The 21,139-nt window shown below is 46.0% G+C and overlaps 1 protein-coding gene across 11 annotated transcripts in view; it reads left to right on the top strand.

The window, feature by feature from the left end:
• PPP6R3 (protein phosphatase 6 regulatory subunit 3) overlaps positions 1-21,139 on the top strand; it is a 123,243-nt gene that overhangs the window by 52,669 nt on the left and 49,435 nt on the right. For 8 of the 11 annotated variants that reach the window (XM_061161922.1, XM_061161983.1, XM_061161973.1 and 5 more), the window contains 6 exons: positions 1,811-2,043; positions 5,949-6,135; positions 9,243-9,380; positions 11,843-11,908; positions 13,887-13,999; positions 16,339-16,452. In XM_061161922.1, the coding sequence (XP_061017905.1) occupies positions 1,817-2,043; positions 5,949-6,135; positions 9,243-9,380; positions 11,843-11,908; positions 13,887-13,999; positions 16,339-16,452 (845 nt within the window). In that variant the 5' untranslated portion in view covers positions 1,811-1,816. Of the gene's footprint in view, positions 1-1,810; positions 2,044-2,907; positions 3,110-5,491; positions 5,730-5,948; positions 6,136-9,242; positions 9,381-11,842; positions 11,909-13,886; positions 14,000-16,338; positions 16,453-21,139 lie in introns of those variants that run through there. The other 3 variants (XM_061161991.1, XM_061161939.1, XM_061162001.1) reach the window with 3 other exon arrangements.

The following is a 21,139-nucleotide window of genomic DNA, read 5'->3' as shown; positions in this document are numbered from 1 at the left end:
GTTATTTTTTTAATCGATGTAGATACGTGACTATATCTTGATCCATGTTTTAATAGTTTGTGGACATTTACAGTTTTCAGTTGATGATCATGAGTGTGTATTTTATTTATGCTGATAAATTAGCCAGTAGTAAGGGCTCTATCAGATTTGCTTTTGTGATTCATTTATTAATACTTTTCTTTATATTTTGCCTTCATCTGTGGAATTCCAAAAAAATGAAAAGACATGCTACTTTAAATGAGACCTAATTTTTTTTAAGACTTAAGACTAAATTATTAACTACATCTAGCTTTCTGACTTCAAGTGGAGAGACTATTAGATTATCAGAAATTTGGCTTATAGATCAAAATAAGCATATACAGGAAATGGCAACCCACTCTAATATTCTTGCCTGGAAAATCCCATGGATGGAGAAGCCTGATAGGCTATAGTCCGTGGGGTCACAAAGAGTCAGACACAACTGAGCAACTTCACTTTGCTTTTACTTTTGGACCCAATAACTATGGGATGGGACATGGGAAGGTATTTGAAGATCACTAGTAGCTTTTCAGTCAGTGACTTTGCTGAAGTATTTAAAATAAGCATGGTGAACTATTTTGTCAATCTGTAGACATCCTAAGGTTTAATTTTCCATGATGAACTTTGAAGACAAGGTGAACACTTCTCCTTTTAAGGTAGTTTTACTATTTTTTGTTTCTTTGTTAAGAATGGCATCAGTTCAGTTCAGTTCAGTTGCTCAGTCGTGTCTGACTCTTTGCGACCCCATGGATCGCAGCACGCCAGGCCGCCCTGTCCATCACCAACTCCCGGAGTTTACTCAAATTCATGTCCATCAAGTCGGTGATGCCATCCAGCCATCTCATCCTCTGTCGTCCCCTGTTCCTCCTGCCCCCAATCCCTCCCAGCATCAGGGTCTTTCCCAATGAGTCAACTCTTCACATGAGGTGGCCAAAGTATTGGAGTTTCAGCTTCAGCATCAGTCCTTCCAATGAACACCCAGGACTGATCTCCTTTAGGATGGGCTGGTTGGATCTCCTTGCAGTCCAAGGGTCTCTCAAGAGTCTTCTCCAACACCACAGATCAAAAGCATCAATTCTTCGGCACTCAACTTTCTTCACCGTTCAACTCTCCCATCCATACATGACCACTGGAAAAACCATAGACTTGACTAGACAGACCTTTATTGGCAAAGTGATGTCTTTGCTTTTTAATATGCTATCTAGGTTGCTCATAACTTTTCTTCCAAGAAGTAAGCGTCTTTTAATTTCATGGCTGCAATCACCATCTGCAGTGATTTTGACATAGGTTTTACTATTTTACAACTTTCCGATTTTCAGCTGTGAAAGTCCTGTTGGGGCTAAAAGTTCTGGTTTGTGGTGGTTATTTAATGTTGTAATATTCTGGAGAGTACCTCATACGTAGGTCTCAATACTTGTCATTTGTAGTTGAGGATACTAGTTCTGTGTAAGAATGTATTTCTCACCCTGAAGAAAAGATTTATTTTCTTCCTTTCCCAGCACTAAATTCTTTAAGTATGGGTGGGTTAATTTTGCAGGTTAAAATACCAGGTTTTAGCATTCTTTCAGCATTTTCAAGTCAGAATTTTTTGGTATCTATAAAAATATTTTCTGAGAAGGAAAATGTCTTACCAGTTTTACTTACTTAGAAGGTACTTTATAGATTCAAAATGAAACTTGTTTTTCTCATGTGATTCAAGTTGGCATTTTAGACTGTAAAACTAAGTGGAAATTTGAAAAATTAATATGTGAAGTTGGAAGTTTTATTTTAAATATCTCTGCATTTTGTTTAGACCAGCATGTTTTGGAAATTTGATCTTCACTCATCATCCCACATAGACACACTTCTAGAAAGAGAAGATGTAACGCTGAAGGAGTTAATGGATGAGGAAGATGTTTTACAGGAGTGTAAAGCACAGAACCGCAAACTTATAGAGTTTCTCTTAAAAGCAGAATGTCTCGAAGATTTAGTCTCATTCATTATTGAAGAACCACCGCAAGACATGGATGAAAAGATCAGATACAAGTAAGAAAATTCAATCTTCTCTCTAGGGTGGGGCTGAAGTGAAGTGGGGGCAGGATATATCACCATTCTTGTTGCCCAGCAACTTCTCAGGGCTGCCGGAGACCAGGTACAGAATGTTAGCGCGTCAAGAGGGACAGGTTCAGTGTGGCAAACAGCCTGTTCTGGAACCACGTCCTGTGAAATCACAGGAGTTTTAAAATGAACGTTGTAAATTTCCGCCAGAAGGTTTTGTCTAAGGGCAAAGTGCATTATAAACAGTGATAAAGTTCCTTAAAATAGTGAGATGATCCAAGTAAATATTTTCTCTCTTTTTTTGCAAATAGGAAAACAGAGATTATGTGACTGTCAAGATCACACGGCACAGCCGAGCCAGAGCTTGTTTTATGAACTGTGTTGCTGATTATAAATTCTGACCTTTTGTTAACTGAAAATAAGGGTATGGATCTTGGTGAACATTAGTGTAGCTAAGTTTAAGCAGCTGATACCTTGGATAAATACTGTGGATTTGTCTTCTTCAGCACTGGTTTTGTCAGCTCATAATGCTTCCCAGGGTTCAGACCCCTGGACGCTCGTTGTAAATATAAATACTCCGTGTGTATTTAAGGCATCGGGTTTCAGCTGGTTGCTTTTCCACCTCCAGCTCTTCTGAAATGTTTGGCATCCCTCTCCCCTTGAAAATAGAACTGATTCAGGAACAAAACAGAAGTCATTGATTATGCATTAAATAAGTTTGATGGCATGGGGAGAATTATGGCCTATAGTAAATTCTCGTTTCTCCCTCAGTCTCCCTTTTTTCAGTTATCTTTCATTTCTTCATGGGGAGAATTTTGTTGTCAGAGGAATAATACTTAGTGATGCTTTCAGATTGCTCATGGCTTGGATCTTCAGGGAATTCATGCTCTCTGCCAGCCATTGAGATTGTCAGCTGGCCTTCAGTTGCACATCCACTTGGAGATCAGTACTTTAGACGAGGAAAGAAATTTGGTGGCAGAAATACCTGTGTCCTCCTTTCCTCAAAAACAGATGCTTCATGTTTTGGAATGCCCTTCCCAGTGAGCCTGCATGTGTGAGTACTGCTCGTCGGGGGCTCATCCTGGCAGGAGCCCCCCCCCCCCGGGAGGACGGTAGCCCTCTCCTCCTAGAGCTCCAAGAACTTGAACAAGAGGCCCCCCTTCTTGGGTCTGTTTCCTCACCTGCTGCGTGAGGCAGAACACTTCTCTAGCTAGAGGAGAGTAGGCGTGCCTTGTGGAGGTCGCTGATTTTACCAAAAAGCAGTCATGACGTCTGTTGTATGGCTACGCCAGTGTTCTCTGCTTCCTCAGAGGCTGCAGGAGCAGGTGTGTCTCCCTGGACATGCAGCCTTTTGGTTGGCACCGTTTCAAGAGAGCGTAGCTTGAGCTGAGTGGAGCGGCTCTCTGCTGAGCCTCTGGCCTGAACAGAGCCAGCAGCGATGGTAGCTGCCCGGAGCTGGCTGACTCAGACACCTGGACTAGCGCAGAGCGGTTTCTCAGAGGGGACCCGAAAGCTGTTCGGGGTTAAGGTGGACTGTGGTCGTCTAAGGAAATTTAGACTAGTGTTGTATGTATTTAGGCTAGTTTATGAATGATGGGGTGTTTGCTATGGCAGAAATTTGAACAAACCGAACTTTAAAAGTAGGGCGTTAAGTAGTGTTATAAATCCCAAAGCTGAGATGTTGTTGGTCTGGTCAAGGTTCCCACAGAGGGACTTCAGAAGCAAGAACAGACCCAGGCGGGGCTGCTGCCCTCAGTGTCAAGGGTGGCCAGGCTCCAGGAAGGGGAGATGGGACAGGGGGCTTGGGCGCTGTGCTGACAGGCCAGGCAGCCATTGGCGTTTGCCATGTGGAGGCCCCTGCAGTGCCCGTTCCTCAGAGCAGAGGAACAGAAGCAGTGCTTTTGAGGGAGGATTGGAGGCCAAGCAGAGAGCTCTTTCAGGTAGTTCTCTGGAAAAGGCGCAGAAAGAGCAAGTGGGAGCTACAGGCAGGTGTGGAGCTAGGAGAGGTGTATGTGTGTTTTCCTAGATAGAAGAAATACTGGTGTGTTTACGTGCTGGTGGAGTGATGTGGCGCTGGGGAAGCGGGCCGGTGTAGAGGGAGTGGGGGTCTGGTGATGGGCTGGGCTGGCCTCAGTGGAAAACTTTATAAGATGCCCATGCCCTCCTCTGGACTTCCTGTGTTAGAATTTTGAGAATACTCCTTACACGTTGGGTGGCAGTGGAGTTGGGGTCTCCTACCTTTTACTAACCCTTTGCCTGCCGGCAACTTTCAAATTGGGGCAGTTGAGATAACTCCACATCCCAATAAAACTTCATTTCAGAAGTTTTATGAAGTAGCAAATAAAGAGAAATTAAAACAGCTGGTATTTACTTACTCTAGACCTTCTCAGCATTTTGTATTATTCTCTTCCATGAGATAGGGATTGTTGTCTTCCTATTGCAGCCTTGGAAACTGAGGTCCAGTGAAGTCAGGTAATGTGCCTGGGGTGATACAGCTTGTAAGTGGTGGAGGCAGGTTCTGAGCCTGGGCTGTTTGACTCCAGAGGCCACATGGGTCACCCCTGCTTCCTCTCCAGCCTACTGGTGACTTTGTGTTGTGGTGTCTTTGAGCCGATGTGGCTGTAAATTGAAGTGAGGACAGACTTTGATTTGATTGAGCCATCGCCTCAACGATAGCGATTTGGCGATGTGATCTTTGCGCCCACACGCCTGCCAGTTCTGTTGTATGTCTTTTCCGTGTTTTTCTCCCTGAAAAGGCTGATTTGGGGACATTCTTACACTGTTCAGTGTCCCACCCGCTAAGTACTGCAGCTTCTGGTCCACTGCCAGTTGCCTCTCAAGTCACTCACTGGTCCACAGGCAGCCGCCGGCTTGTCTCAGGGATGCCGCATGGGTTCCGGCCACAGTCTCTACCCCTCTCTGTTGTCACAGAGCCATTTCAGGCTGTTTGTCATCTCCCTGTCCTGGTCAACATCAGAGCTTGCCACTCCCTGCTGCTTCTGCTCACCAGGGAGGGATAAAGAGCAGAGAAGGGAATGGCAGGTGGGGGGAGAGTGCAGTCTGGGCGGGCCTGGGAGTCTCCGTGATCTCTCTGAGAACAGATGAGAAGTCATTTGTGGTTAAAGAAGCAAGTGGAGGAAAGGAATCTGCTGCTGCCTGTTCAGAGAGAGCGCCCCGGCGCTCAGGGCAGACGTGCCACTGGGGTGTGGGTGTTGTCAGGGCTGGGGGCCTGTGGAGGAGGGCTGTGGCACAGAGCAGTGAGATCCGAGGCGGGCTGGTCCCAGGAGACTGGAAGGCTTGTGTGGACAGCTCAGTTTCCATATACACTTTGTTTTCCCACCCGGGGAATTCAGGCTGTGTCCTATTCTCTGCTCGAGTATATTAAAGTGTTTATTCTCTTCACATGTAATGTGGACTGGACACTCGGCACGCCCAGCTCTCTAATGCCATAGACAGCCCTTCTGAGAACACAGGCCGCCTGTCCAGGAACCGAGCTGTGTCTCGAGCAGCCGCACGGTGCCGTGTGCAGGGCAGTTTGCCGGAAGCCGGCGTCCCCTGCGGTGGTCCTGCGAGCTGCGCTGCTTCCCGCACCAGAGCGGGCGGCTGAGGGCTGTGGCCCACGGCTGCGTCTTGCCCCCTCTGAGGGGTCCCCGCCCTCGCCTCCTGAGTCCCAGGTGTGCTCTGGTTTTGTTGGGGAAACTATTGGTTTTTAGACATGGAAGAAAATTCACTCTAGTTTAAATTGGCAGAATGGATTGAAATTATTTTCTCATTCCCGGAAGATTTTTTAAGAAAATTTTCACAAAGTTTTAGGAAGCCTTTCTGATCTGTGTTCTGATTTATGTAAGTAAACTGTTCATACAGATGATGACGTGAGTATCCTGTTCTTCTAGGTATCCAAATATATCTTGTGAGTTGCTCACTTCTGATGTCTCCCAAATGAACGATAGACTGGGAGAAGATGAATCCTTGCTAATGAAATTGTATAGCTTCCTCCTAAACGATTCCCCCTTGAACCCACTACTTGCCAGTTTCTTCAGCAAGGTGCTAAGTATTCTTATCAGCAGAAAACCAGAACAGGTAAATACTGTTTTCCAAAAAGGTAAGTATTAGGGCTGAGCATCCCCTGAGGTGATCCTCAGTGATTTTTGTTGCTTCAGTGTTCTGAGTGTGCCTTATGTCCCACGTTCTGTAAAAGAATAGATTTTACACCTTAAATATCCTTAATGCTTGCTGACTTTCCACTGACTTAATGCCTTAAGGAACACTTTCTAATTTGATCTTTTCTAAGTGCCTCATATCTCAGTTTTTCAGTGTACTTTGGCTTCCTTTTCTGACAGGTGGTTGGAAGCAATAGCATGTTGGGGTCAGTTTGTGAGGGTCGCGTGAGGGTGCACAGGGTGGCAGGGTGTGTGGGTGGTGTCCCAGTGGCTGAGGTAAAGCAACAGTTCGTTTATTTATTCTTTTCCCTGGTGAAGATCACAAGTGAAGCTTAAGTCAGAAAGCTTTCCCATAAATGCGATTGGTGATTAGTTCATACAGTTAGTTTTTTTTTTCCTTCTATTTTGCTTCCACCCAAAAGCTTGAGACCTCTGGATAGTGACTGCTGCGTACACACAGGGGGCGTTGCTCTTCTGTCCAGTAGAGTTTGGCGGGGATTCCGCAGGGACCTCCTCCCGCTGTCCTGCTCTCCCTCCTCCTCCTCGTTCTTGTCTACCTGGAAACTTGTATTTCCCAGTATCTGCTGTGTGTGGTTGTTCTCCAAAGTGTGGTCTCTGGTCCAGCAGCATGAATACCACCTGAGAATTTGTTGGAAACGCAGGTTCTTGAGCTCCATTCCAAACCTGCTGAGTCAGACACCCTGGGTGGGGCCTGCAGTCTGGGGTGTAAGAAGCCTCCCAGATGACTGGGACGCATGCTAAAATTTGAGAATCATGGCTCTGGCGGGTACTGGTGTGGAAAAGGATCTGCTTACAAGGAGATTAGGATTCACTTACGGAAACGGGCCCCAGGGAGCAGCAGGAGCCTCAGATGCCCAAGAACAAACTTAAGAGTTTGCAGAGTGCAGGCAGTGGGGGTGTGATGACAGGGGTGCAGGGGTCACAGCAGTTGGGCCTGGCATCCTTCATGGTGGAAGGCAGGCTCCGTGACCCGTCCTTGCTATCAGCAGACCTGGAGGGGCTGGAACTATTTTCGACCCAGTATGCCTGCCCTCTGCCAAGGCCAAGTGCATCCAGGCCTTATTTTAGACAGACGAGGTCATGCTTTCGTGTTCTTAGTTGAGCAGGATTGCCTTTCTCAATGTGTTGGAACTGAGGTTCTTGTTTCTTAGATAGTAATCCCCGAATCCCGGTCACTCCAGTACAGCTCGTCCTTCCTCCTCCTGCTTTTGGGTGAGAAATGACAGGACTGCTTACTCTCCTAGGAGAGCTCAGGTCACCCCATCAGTCTGTGTCCTGGTCAGTTCCCGGTGGCTGTGGTCGTGATCGAGACCAGTCTCACATCTCCTTGTGCCTGTCTCCTCCCTCTGTGCCCGGGAGCCCAAGTCTGTGGGGCCTGGTGTCCCGTGTCTCTTTAGTACAGATTGAGGACACACTTCGAGCCCTCTGGGCTTCACGAGGTCAGACGTGTTAGCTGTGTACAGAAGGCGGCACGTGCCACTTCAGCGCCGAGAGCAGGCCTGTTCACTCTGCTGCTCGTTGTGCTTCTCAGTTCGGCCCTCAGTCACGAGAGGATTCCGGAGTCCTTGCTTGCTCTTTCAGCTACAGGAGAAGCCCACACTGGCACCTTCCTCTCCTTTTGAGAATTATGAGTGTAAATGAAGGTTTCCCATCACATGATATGTTAGTAAGGGTATGTGCGACTGAATTCAGACTCAGTCTGACTTAACCAGTGCAGACCCTTCTCAGAGCAGCAGGACCTCTGTGAGGGGCACCCTGAGTGCCGGTGGGCGAGCGCCCTCCCCCAGACAGGCCGCCTCGCCTTCCTCGCTGTGCCCCCTCGGCCCTGCCTGCCGGCTCTGCAGTCGGTGCTTCGGCCACTCAGTGCAGTGTTTTGATCACATGCCTCCTTTTCTTCCCCTCTCCTCCACTGTGCTTTTAAAAACAACTATGTGACTCAGCTGTGAATGGATTAATTATGTATAACTTACTGAAGGTCTGTGTTACAGCCTTTAACCTCACTGTTTAGAGAAGCAGTGTGTGATGGTGAATTCTGCCTTTCCACCTGACTGTGTGAAGCAGTTTTAGCTCACCCCTGCCTTGTAGCTGTCATGTGGGGTGATGAGCTTGTGGCTCTGTTGGATTTAAATCACAGGGCAACCACTTTTTAGCTTCTAGCAAAATCCTTGACTGGTCTGGGCCTCAGTTTCCTCACCTAGAACATTTGAGTTGAGCAGCCCCACCTTACAAGCTTCTGGGAGACGTCAGGGTGATACTGTCACGGCAGCTGCCTCACTGGCTATGCTGCTGCTGGGACTTTTGAGCAGATGATTCCTGCACGCGGACAAAAGCCAGAAGGTACACGGGGGTCCGAGGCAGAGCAGGTCTCTTCTGTGCAGGAGAGACCCAGGTGGCAACCCTGACTTCAGTAATGTTTCCTCATCCCCTCGGGCTAATGGTCAGTCTCTCCCACGCTCACCCTCCTGGTGTTAATCTCATCAGGTGAGTGGCTGAAATAAAATGCAGCTGTGATTTTCTATAGCATGTGAGTTAGCCACTTTGATGCAGAAATCTGTTTTGAATGTTTTTCTTACTTGCTAGAGTACAGTTAGGACTTTGAATGTTTAGTCTGCATTTTTGTGTAAAGTCTAATGGACTTGCTTTATGTCTATAAACTGTTAAGTGGTATATTCTCTTGCCTTTTATGGAGTGTTAAATTTTTGATCCTCATTCTTTCAGAATTAATAATGAAAGTGAGCAGAAATGAAAGATTCTGTTATGGTGTGTTTATATCAGGGAACGGGTGGTGACTTAGGAGATTTGTTTTTTTAAGAGGTTTTTCAGTTCTGTAACAATCAGAAGGCTTTCCAGTTTGACATCTTATGACTAATTCAGCCTTTGACTTGCCTTAACTTAAAGTGGTGATAGGACTTTGGAGGGGGCAGCCCGAGGGGTCAGGACTGAAAGTGTCCTAAAGCTAGTAGTTCCCCTGGGACGTGTCTTTCAGTTGTGGCTATTCTCCTCTAGATTGTGGATTTCCTGAAGAAGAAACGTGACTTTGTGGACCTTATCATGAAGCACATAGGAACGTCGGCCATCATGGACTTGCTGCTCAGGCTCCTGACGTGCATCGAGCCCCCGCAGCCCAGGCAGGAGGTGCTGAATGTGAGTGGTCACGGCGGGGCGCTCCCGCCCCTGGGCTGCGCCATCCGCGTGGGACTCCAGGGACTGGTAGTAAGGGTCTGGGAGCCAGGATGGCGGGCAGGAGGCGGGCTCCACCACAGGAAGAAATCCGGATTTTTCCAGGGTTAGGGCTCCCCGTGTGCACGTCCCGAGAGACACAGGCTGTCTTCTTGTTCTTTTCCTTTGCTGGCTTGCTCTTTAGCGGAGTGGGAAGGTAGACTGGATTGAGGATTTGTCTTAGCTGATCTGGTGGGAAGAGCAGAAATGAGAAGGTCGGGAGCTCTGAGTCTCGTTTGAGCAGGCTGTGAGGAGTCTTCTCTGTCTTGAGATGGTCACCTGCAGGGATGTCTCTAAAAGTCAAAAGGAAGAGGTGTGGTATTCCCAGGGAATCTGGCTTTGGGAGTAACCTTCTCTTGGATGCCTAGGAGCATGGGATAGGAGGAGAATGGAGTTTACCTCCAAAGGGGCACGTGTTTCAGATTTGGGGGAGGTGGTTATTCCAGGACATACGTCTCTGGAGGATTGTCTTGGGTGGGAAGAGGAGGGTGTGAATGACTTGAAGGTGACGTTTCTCGCAGGCTCTCAGCTCTGCCTCTTCCGTCTCTTCTTCTCTTTCGTCCCCTTCACTGCCTTTTCCGGAACCATTCCCCAGCCCATTCTGTCTTTAATACTCAACCTCAAACCTCAGAACTCTGGAAATGAGTTTTATTGACAATGCTAAAGACCTGGGAAGGCCCAGAGGAGAGTTAGTGGGGTCTGCCAGGAAGTGTCCCAGGGAGAGGGGCACAGTCCGCCGAGGTGGGCAGGCGTGACAGGTGTGGGGTGTGGTGTGGAGGGGTGTGGTGTGGGGGCGGTGTCAGGGAACGGTGTCAGGCCGGGTCTGTAGGACCAGGCAGAGGTCTTCTGAGAGCATGGCAACGTGAGTATGTCAGCTGAGAGGACCTGGTGTGAACACCCCAGGAAAGGGCCCTGAAGTGGGGCTTTGGCCACCTTTAGGCGTGTGTTTGAGGGTGCGACTGTTTTCTCCGTAGAGACTGGGACTCCAGAGAAGGCAGTTACGGCTAAGAGCGTGGTTGCCTTCATATCTGTTATTACTGGAGTAGGTTATTCAGTATGGTTTCTTAGAGTTCCTTTGGTCACTTCTGGGTTGGATTTTAGGGCTTACTTCCAAGGGAGTAGGTGTGCTTCTCAAGGGATGTAGTGGGAGGTGGTTAATAAAGACAGAGGTCGAGGGAAAGGTGGTTAGAACTCCTGAATGTCTGGCTTTGATCTGGGGGCCAGCTGTGGGCTTGGACTGTGGGTACTTGCTAGTAGCTGGGGAGGTGGGTGGGGGGGATTGATTTGTTCACTGCCCACAAAGTTTCCTACTTTCTCTCTGGGTGGTCGGAACCCTCAGCCCTAGCTTCTCTGTAGAGGTGTTTGCGTCCTGTTTGAGGACGTAGCTACTCAGAGTGTGGTCCCAAACATCACCTGGATCTCACCGCTGCCCTGCTGGGTCAGAATCTGTGTGTGAACATGACCCCCGAGGGGCTTCATGTGCACATTTTAAAACATCTTAAAATAAGATGGGCCCCTGCCTTCCTGGTGGTCTCCTGAGATCTTTTGTTTGCATTTTCCTTCGGCATATTCTCCTTGAGGAGCTTGAGGACAACCTAAGAATTTCTCTGCGGCCTTTGGCAAATTGTGTTTGATTTCCTGCCTCCCTTCCCCCATCTCTTTTAACTTTAGGGATTGTGAGTGTGTGTGCCCACCCATCTGTTCTAGGTAGAGATTGCCTTTATTTACTTGGTGTTTCTCTTCCTTGTGGAATTAATATTATGCCAGGTGTTTTTTCATTTATTCTTGCCCCTTTCATATTTTCATTCATGGCAGTAGTTCATACATAGTTAAAGAAGAATGTCCTAGTCATGATAACAGCTCTTTGCTAACATGTGACCGGGCAGATAAACTTTCTGTGCGCCCCCCCGCTTCAGCCCCCACATTTCCTGTGGTTGTTTTTGTTTTAGAATCTAAAAGTTCATCGTGTGTTTTAAACCGGAGGCTTGATACTACATACTGTTTTTCTCAGCCTTTCTGAAGCTCCCTTAAAATGACCACTCTTACAGAAAATGTATAAATTCCATCTCCCCTTGCACTTCACAACCAAAGTACAGACTTTTTTAGTACTCAGTGCCTGAGAACTAACATCACTAAGCTGATGTGTAGAATTTGGGGATGTGGTTTTGCAACATTGGGAGTAGTTGGTACTGTAGCTACTGTTAAAATAATATATTCACTGGTATTTTCTTTGGGGGACTTTTAATTTCCTGTAGTGTTCAAAGTTCAGAGAAAACCTGTAGCATTCTCCTTAAAATATGATGGATATTTCCAAGTATGTTAATCTTCATTGGGGCTTGAACAGGAGCCACTCATTGCTATGATTCCTTCTACAATGTGTTTTACAGTGGTTAAATGAGGAGAAAATTATCCAGAGGCTCGTGGAAATAGTTCATCCATCGCAAGAAGAAGATGTAAGTTCTCTTTTGTGACTCTGAACTTGATTTTTTTGGAAAAAGAGTCATGTTCATTTGGGCACAGAGTATCATTTTACTAGATGTGAATGTAGAGGACAGGTACTAGTAATCACCTGGCATGCTTCAGGTTGGCAGTTTTCTAAACACCGAACGCTTTAAAAAATGCTGTGTTTTGCTGATACCCAATTTCCCGAATGTGAAACGGTAAGCCCTGGGTCTCGCTCCATCTCTTTAGAGCGGGGGCTGCATCTGTTCGCCTTCGTCACAAACCTCCTCCACACATTTTTCTTTTATCCCCATCTTTAGCCCAGAGGATGTGGCCACATCTGTCTGCGCTTGTGTTTTCCATTCTGGAGAAAGCCTCCAGACACACAGCAGCTCCGGGTCCCCAGTGGGCCCCAGAGTGCTGGGCTGTTGGGGACTCAGGCTTTTGTGCCCTGACTGGTTTGGTCTTTGTCCTGGGTGCTGAAGGTTGACTGGGTGGCAGCGTCAAAGCTGCTCTGGAGTTTGCACAGGGAGCTCGGTGGGGTGGAGTCACCAGTGGGTGTGCCTCTGTAGTGGAGACAGTCACCCAGCTTCTCTGCTGCTCTGAGCCCTGTGGAGTGGCCAGCATGTGGCCATTTCTGCGTAGAGAAGTGATGGTTCCATGTGGTTCGATGTAGTATCTCCAAAGGAGTTGGTTCAGAGAACACACCGGGTGTGTCACACACACAGGCGCCCTCCTTCGATGCTCTGGCTTGTGGGTCAGTTGGAGAGTGAGCGCCGTAGAAGAACAGTGTCGGGGAGGAAGCATGTGGCCGGAGGGTGTTCTCCCTTACGAAGGGGGACTTCCCTTCTACTCCAATCCATTCAAAACCTTTTGGGACCTGGAGTTCATCAAAAGCAGGCTCTCCATCCCACTGTCGCCTTCAGAAAAAAAAGAGCTAGCCATGAATGGGGCTATAGCTCTCCTCCGACAGTTCACTTGTTCCCCCTGTGGTATTGTTCCTGCTGACACTTAGGACACTCCCGTGTAGACCGGTCTCGGTGCCACAGCTTTAGAGGGGCCTCGGCCCTCCTGCTGTGGCTGGGGGAGGGGAGGTGGGGGGCGGTCGATGGTTTCTAGAGCACATTTCCCGTGCGCTGTACGTGAGGGCAGAGGTGGGCCTGGCCTGTTCCCGGGGTGGGGATGCAGCTTGCTCCTCACTAGCCTCTTTCTTGCTCGGCTGGACACGGTCGCTGTCTGAAGGGTTGATGAAGGAGAGGCCCACCTCTGCAGCAAGTCCTTTTGCAAAGGACCAAGTGTTCGGGGCATCAGCACCTCCTCTGCTTGACTTGCAAGAAAGTTTGTTTTGTTTTTCTAGACAGTCCTGTTGATATTTCTGTTGTGTATTAAGTGATAAACTGCATGCTACCCTATACTGACCAGTGTATATTTATTAAGTAAGTTTGTGACACCTGATTCCAAACAGTGGGTTTTGATATCCTGGTGCCTTTTGTCATCTGCACTGGAATCCCACTGTTCTGCTCTCCCTGGGCAGGTGGCGCTCAGTGCCAGCATCTCAGAGTGTCCTGTAGGGTCGCACGCTAAGCATGGGAAGAAGGTGTAGTATTTCTTACTCACTAATACATTCCAGAAAGCTGCCGTTTTTTTTTTTTTTTAAGTCAAGGAAGTGGGTTCATCTTTCTGTGCTGCTAAAAGTATATCAGTTGAGGGCATACATTTTTCTTCAAGTTTAATTGTAGAAATTTTCCTTGCCAGAACTTTAATCACATTTCTCTACACACAGCAGCTGTATTTTGTTGTCAGTATTGTTAACAAAGCTCATCAGCCCAAGAGGGTAAAACACTCAATACTTTACATACGTTATTTCTTATTTACTGTAGCTTATGGCCAGTGTTAATTTGTGTTACTTCTTAAGCAGTTTCTTCACTCTTTATTGTAAGTTTGACTTCTGGTGTGTTCTGTAGTTGACACTGTGCTTCTTTCCTCTAGCGGCACTCAAATGCAGCACAGTCACTTTGTGAGATTGTCCGCCTGAGCAGAGACCAGATGTTACAGGTCCAGAGCAGTGCAGAGCCAGACCCCCTGCTTGCCACTCTAGAGAAGTATGTTTGCATCTCTGTTCTTGTTGTCTTTTCTCCTTGACGCTCTGTGATACGTTACCCTTCTCACTCTTTGGTAAGTGTTCCTCACGTGGGGATTGAGTCCCCGGAAAGTACCTGTGGGCAGGCGAGAAGGCAGGAAAACCTGCTCATCTCATCTCAGCCCCCATGATGCCCATTGGAGACCTACAGGGTAAGAATGTGTTAATAAATAAGAGCCATTTCTGTGTAGGGTTGTGAGATGGGACACCGATATCATAACTGCAGTCACTGCCTCCATGATCTTTGAGAGAAGAGAGTCTTAAGTGCAAACACATTTGATCAGAAGCTCTTCTTCTTAGGATTCACTCTATCTTGGCGGCTGTCGAGGGGTCGCCTGACCAGGCCTGATATGAAGGCTTACACATCCTGGGTCTTTCGTTTCTTTGTATTGCTTTTGCCCTTGTTTCTAGGCAATTCCCAGTGAACAGACATCCTGTATTAAGGTGGAAGACCACTTAGGGATGGTGTACGATTGTGAAGTTTGTGAGTGGCCAGCCTACCATACTGGTATATCTAGAACCACACGATTTCAAGAAGAATATTGGCCATCAAGCATTGTGCATATATTCAACCTGAATCCATAAAACTAAAAGTTACTTTAATAAAAATAAGGCATTTCCCCACTTTGGATGAATAATTGGGAAAGACCGTGAATAGTTAGCATTGTTACATATGAATGACAATTTAGCTTCAGTTTACTGCTACTGTTGTTCTTTTTAGTGACTTGGTTGGAACGTTTTTTAGTCTTCCTATGTATTGAGGCTTATTTGCATCTTTTGGCTTGGAAGGCCCTTTTATTAAAATAAGACCTGTGTGTGTTATTTATTTATCAGGTGTGAGACAAGCAAGGAGCAAATTAGAGACAAAATATCTTGTTTTAAACTGTATTCTGAGAAATAAAGTTTTATTTTCCAGTGTATGTTGTAGAATAGGAAGGAGTTCACTAGTTCTCTCGAGTAGCAAAACTTAAGAGATTGTAAGCTTCTGAGTAAAATGTCATTTTACCTGCCCCATTTTAGTTATCCTTGTCATTGTGGCTTAGGTACTCCATACAGTACTAGTAATTATACTAGTATGATATTGAACCATATGAAATTGCCATTCAAATAGGTTAAAAAATGTGGGCTGTCAGTAATTTCATATGGTACATGATTGTGTTGTCTAATAAAAATACAGTAAAAGTCACATGTAATTAAAATTTTTCTAGTAGCCATATGAAAGTAAAAAATAGGTGAAATTAATTTTTATATATTCTAGAATAAGTATATATTTATAATTTATACAAAATATTTATGTAAGTGTATATTCTATCATTGATAGATACAAAAATATTCCAACATGTGTTTATTTAAAATTACCAATGAACTACTCTCCATTCACTTCTGTGTACACATTTGGGGAATCCAGCGTGTACTTTGCACTCAGGTCAGTTCAGACTGGTCACCTCCTGAGTGGCCATGTCACAGGTGGTGCTTGGTACCTCTCTCTCTGCAGTGAGGCTGCTGTTGGAAGAATATATGTGTTTCCTGTAAAAAAAAAAAAGAAAAGCAGCCTGTTTTTCAGAGCTCAATTCCAAGTTTAATATTTATTCTATAGACTGCTGTGTGTTGAGTGACTTTTACAATACTGTTTAGGGTAGAGGTCTTATAAGCAGTTTGAGTGCTGGCTGGGAATACTGGAAGACTGCTTCCTGCGAGGGGATCCTCTGAAGTTAGGTTAGATGTCAGTTTTGTTTGCTTCCTCCAAAGAGGAAGAGTGTATTCCCTGCTTGCCATCCTGCCCTGGCGGAGGAGCTGGCGTTAGTATCCGTTGAGCCCACTCTACTGTGGGGAGACTGGTGTGTGTGTCAGGCGAGCGACAGGAGCACCCAGCTGTCGGTCACAGTGCGAGGGAGATTCCATTTCTTAATCCGCACGGGTTCTAAAAATTACTGAGAGCCTGGGAAACAGATTTTCCTTGCGAACATGCGTATAAATTTACCTAACAGGTTGCCCTTGTATTTTACCTTAATTGTGACCTGTTTACATGCATAGGAGAGTGTCCTGGATAGAGCTTGTGGAGAATACTTGATGGGCAGTAGTTCAGTCAGATCCATTTCACTACTGCCACATTATTTTGATTTACCAGGTTTTAATTTTAGGGCAAAATGCAGCAATTGATACTCTCTTGTACCTGTTTTAGATCTTTGTTAATTAAGTACATTCTTATATAGTACTTGTATTACTGTGACCTTTTCTTCTGAAGTTGTTAGTGTTAAATAACATTACAGTTAGCACTTGACTGTTGATTTGTTTCCCTAGGCAAGAAATTATAGAGCAGCTTCTATCAAATATTTTCCACACGGAGAAAAATGAATCGGCCATAGTCAGTGCAATCCAGATATTGTTGACTTTACTTGAGACACGGCGACCAACGTAAGTTTTCCGTCTGTTTCGCGAAATGAGTCATTTGGTTTTCCTTTTAGAGTTTTTACAAACTAAGAATTAAGTTAGAGGTCTATTCCTACAGTATCATGCCCTTGAATTTCACTTGCTGAATATTTTTCTACTATATAAATAGTTTTATATGAATGGAATACATAGATGCAGTTGAAAAATATGCTTTAGCAAGCAGTATTGGCAACATTTGGATTCTTGTCGTTTGAGTTTGTGTAGTCATTACCAAAATGCTACTATAGTAAGTCAAACCCGTGCAGCATGTCTCACATACGAGAGCAGCTTATTTCTTGTTTATGTGAATTGAAAATAGCTGCTCCTGGTTGGCGTGCAGCTCTCCAGGTGGCGGTTCAGGGCTCGTCTGTCCGCTCTGCGCTAACTTGAGGCTTCACACATGAGGCACTGCAGTTCATTAGGCTGTTTTAAAATGGATGGACAGGTGGCTTGAGGCCTTAAGGAAAACTCTGTGGTGTGTTTAAGAATCAGAAAGATAGTCTATATTTCCTATTTGTATGCCTCTGGACAAGTCATTTAATATTTGTCATTTTCTTTACAGTTTTATACCTAAAGCTGATTTACTTTTTAATTGTCAGAGTTTTCCAGATTGTTTTCTGGAGAATGAGAATTTGAAGAGGTGTGCATATATTCGTGTTCCAGGAGCATGTGGTTTAGAATCAGAATTTGTATTTTCCTGTTCACCATTGGGTCCATCCTGTAAAGCAGAAGCATGAAGTGAAGGAGCAACAAGATCTGCTGTCAGCATAAGAGAATTTAGCCATCCAGGACTTCTGGATTTGTTTTTAATGATGTCATTTGGTTTCTAGCAAAACAGTAAACACAGCCTTATCAGTCCTTGGTTCCCAAAGTCTTCATCTCTATTCCTGTCTTTTTCATCTCTGGTTACTGATCATGGAATGTCAATGTGGCAGCAGTGCTTCAAGTATATTGTAATTTTGGGATTGTATCTGCAGTTCTGACTTATCCTGTGTCTTCCCTGTTAAATCCTATTTTAAATAATGTAACCAGTAACTTACGATATTGATCAGGTGGTACAGGAATGTTATCTTGCTACTGCTGGTGTAAGGCAGTTGCATCATCTCTTAAAATGCTTTAAAAGCACATGAGCTGGTGCTGTGAGATTTATGTTGACGACTTCGACTTGAGAACAGAAATAATACAACAATAAAAGAAATGACAGAAGAAATTTCTGATCAGAAGGAACTTACCCCAGACCACAAAGGTTGATCAGACACTAAGCAGGATTAACTTTAAAGAGGGGCGGACAGAGGGGTGGTGGGTGGCTAAGATCTTAGCCTTATCCTTAGGAGATTTCTGAGTCCCTAGGATACAGGGTAAATCTTAAAACCATTTGGACAAGAAAATATGGGTTAACTGCAAAGCAGATCAGATTGCCAGACATCTCATTTATAAAGTTGCATAAACACTGAAAGACAGGCAGGATTGTGACCCTGAAATACTTTGATTGCTGTGTGAGGGCATGAGGCATTTTCTGTCATATGAGACCTCAGTGTTCCATCTGTTCAGTATTTCAGCTCAAAAGGTGATAGTTCCGATGTGTTTTCTAATAAACGTAGAGTGATAGTAGGTCACTTAATGCCGTATGTGCCCCAGGTGCAGGGAGAGCAAGTGTGCTTGAGAACTGTGGACACAGGACTTTGCATTCACTTGCTAGCCCTGCTCAGGACATACTGGCTGCTGGCTGTTAAGCCACTGGGGAAAGGGCAGCAAACCCTGTAACCCTAAAGACACAGGTTGGGGTTTCCAGGTGGCACTAGTGGTAAAGAGCCTGCTTGCCACTGCAGAAGACATAAGAAATGTGGGTTTGATCCCTGGGTGGGGAAGATCCCCTGGAGGGAGGGCATGCACACCCACTCCAGTATTCTTGCCTGGAGAATCCCATGGACAGAGGAGCTTGGCGGGCTACAGTCTATGGGCTCACAAAGCGTCGGACATGACTGAAGCGACTTAGCATGTATGGGGGCCATTGGCAGTGGGGGGAAGGGACCAGGAAAGAACCTCTATCCCACGGGACAAGCAGGGACACAGTCAGGACCCAGGCTGTTAGAGAGCCCCTGTCCCTGAAGTAAGGGCAGGATCACCGAGATGGCCCATCCCTGAGGCCCAGGGGCGTTTCCGGTGCCTGAGGCTGAGCCAGAACAACAGAGCCGTTGCTCCCATGCCTCCCCCACCCCAGGCCACCATGCGTGGAGTGGGTATAGCCCGGTGCTGACGGAGGGGAGGCTGCGGCGTGGCACAGGGAGACGTCAGCGTGGGAGTGAGCCTGAAGGAGGAACTTCAGCTGAGGGCAGAGCAGACACTGAGAGAGACCTGGCGGTTCAGCCGTAACTATAAATACAGAGTAACTTGAGACCAGTTTGGCGTCTTGGTGCACTGAGAAAAAACAGTCACAGCCACAGCCCGAACCAATCTCCGCTGCTGACTGTAAATTGATCCCCAAACTTTACACTAAAGACTTAGGGGGAAAGAGGTGTGTCTGCTGCAGACAAGTACTAGTTATATCAGTTTCTATTGTCTTACACAGCATGTCCACGTTTCAACCAAAAAGTTGCGAGATGAAGAAGCCAGATAAAAAGAAGCCGGCAAGCTCTTAAGAGAAAAAGCAGTCAATAGAAATATAATCAAAAGTGTTGGGACTATCTGGTAGGGAATTAAAAAAAAAAAACTGTGATTGATATGTTAAAGACTTGTGGGAAGAGTGAGCAGCAATATGTGAACAGATGGAGAATTTTAGCAGAGCTATGGAAGATCATCTGGAAATGCTAGAAATGGGAAAATATCTTTGGGCTCATTTGTGAACTTCGACGTAGTTGAGGAAACAATCAGTGTAGGACATTAGAAATTACCTACAGTGAAATATGAAAAGTTAGACCCAGGAGACAGTTGCTTTGTGAGGTCCAGAAGCCACGATGTCCTGCCAGAAACAAGTGCACCATGTGCCGGGGTCTTGGTTTCTAACCCCGCCCTCCAGTCAAGGAGTCAGGGCTCTGGAGAAACGGCTGGTTCTTCCACTGGGGTAAGACATACATGAGATGAGTGTGGAGCATTGTGCAGTGTAGAGACTAAGGATGTGCTCAACAACAAGGAAGACCCACAGGGACGTCCCTGGAGGTGCAACGGTTAAGACTCTGTGCTTCCAATACAGGGGATGCAGGTTTGATCCCTTGTCAGGGAACCAGGAACCCATGTGCAGGATGACCAAAAAAAAGAGGAAAAAAACCCACAATAAGGGTGTGTGAACAGGACACAGGAGGCAACTGAAAGAGCTCCCGTTGGCCAAAGCTGGGACTGCCAGTACTTGCACAGTAAAATAAAGCATTGTATTGTATTATAACACAGAGTAGCTATATAAAATAACTTTACCATGAATCCATACTGATACAAATAAATGATTGAACAAATAAACGGGGAAGAAGAGACAACTCTTCCATGTGGCAGAATTCCAAGTAGTTCATAATTCCATCTCTAGGAGGAAGAGCAAAACTCTCCACTCTTTACATGTAGCTGGCACCTCATGACTTCCTTCTAGAAAGTACAGTGTGGAAGGACAGCTACAACCAACACTTCCTCAGCCGGACACTCAAAGTCAACAGCCAGTGTTAAGTTGTATTGATGGTGTGTCATGAAAATGGCATTTTACTTGTGTGGTCTTCCTCTCAGCAACCCGTGATCATGAGAGAAGTACAAGACAAGGTCCCGGCTGAGGGACCCTCTGCAGAGTGCCTGGCCAGGGAAGTTCGAGGAACTTTCAGAGCCAAGAGCAGGCAAAGGACGGAGCACATTGACAGTAAACATAGTGAGGGTCCTGCATGGACTCCAGACAGAGACACAACTTGAGGTAAAAACACGGAAATCTGAATGAAGTGTGGATTTTACGTGTATTGGTGAATTAATTTTGATAAATGTAAGATAATGATGGGGGAAATTGAGTATAGGTCATATGGGGGCTCTAGTACTTTTGCAGTTTCTCTGTAAGTCTAAACTATTCTCAGAAACAGGCATAACATTTAGACAGAAATCAGTAAGAAGCACAGTGCTAGCAATTCACTGGACCTGACTGGCAGGACCGCGGAACAGCGGGAGCCCTCTTTGCTTGCTGGTGGAAACGCAGAATGCTGCAGCCACTTTGAAAGGCAGTCCAGCACTTTCTTACAGAACCAAACACACTCTCAACATGCAGTCCCCGCAGGTATGTTCCTTGGTATTTACCCAAAGGAGATGAAAACGTATGTTCACACAAAAACCTACACGTGGTTGTTTAGCAGCTTTATCCACCCTTGCCACAACATTCGAAGCAGCTAAGATGTCTTCAGTGAGTGAGTGGATAAACAAACTGTAGTTTATCCATACAGTGAAATATTATCCAGCCCTAAAAAGGTGCCCTCCAGCCGTGAAAAGACATGGAGGAACCTTGAATGCAAGTGAAAAAGAAGGGAAAGAAGTCAATCTGAAAAGGCTACATAACCTTCTGGGAAATGTCTCATTTTACTGTGGAGACGGTAAAAAAGGTCACTGATGACTAGAGGCGGGTGGTGGGGGCGAAGTGAATAGGTGGAGCCCAGGACCTTTAGGGCCGTGAAAACCCTCTGTGTGATATCTTCGTGCCCCAAATGTGTCATTGTTTGTC

The sequence above is a fragment of the Dama dama genome, chromosome 2 (genome assembly GCF_033118175.1).
Source record: "Dama dama isolate Ldn47 chromosome 2, ASM3311817v1, whole genome shotgun sequence".
Lineage (NCBI taxonomy): Eukaryota > Metazoa > Chordata > Mammalia > Artiodactyla > Cervidae > Dama > Dama dama.
The sequence above is the reverse complement of the archived record's forward strand: the minus strand, read 5'-3'. Positions and strand labels throughout refer to the sequence as shown.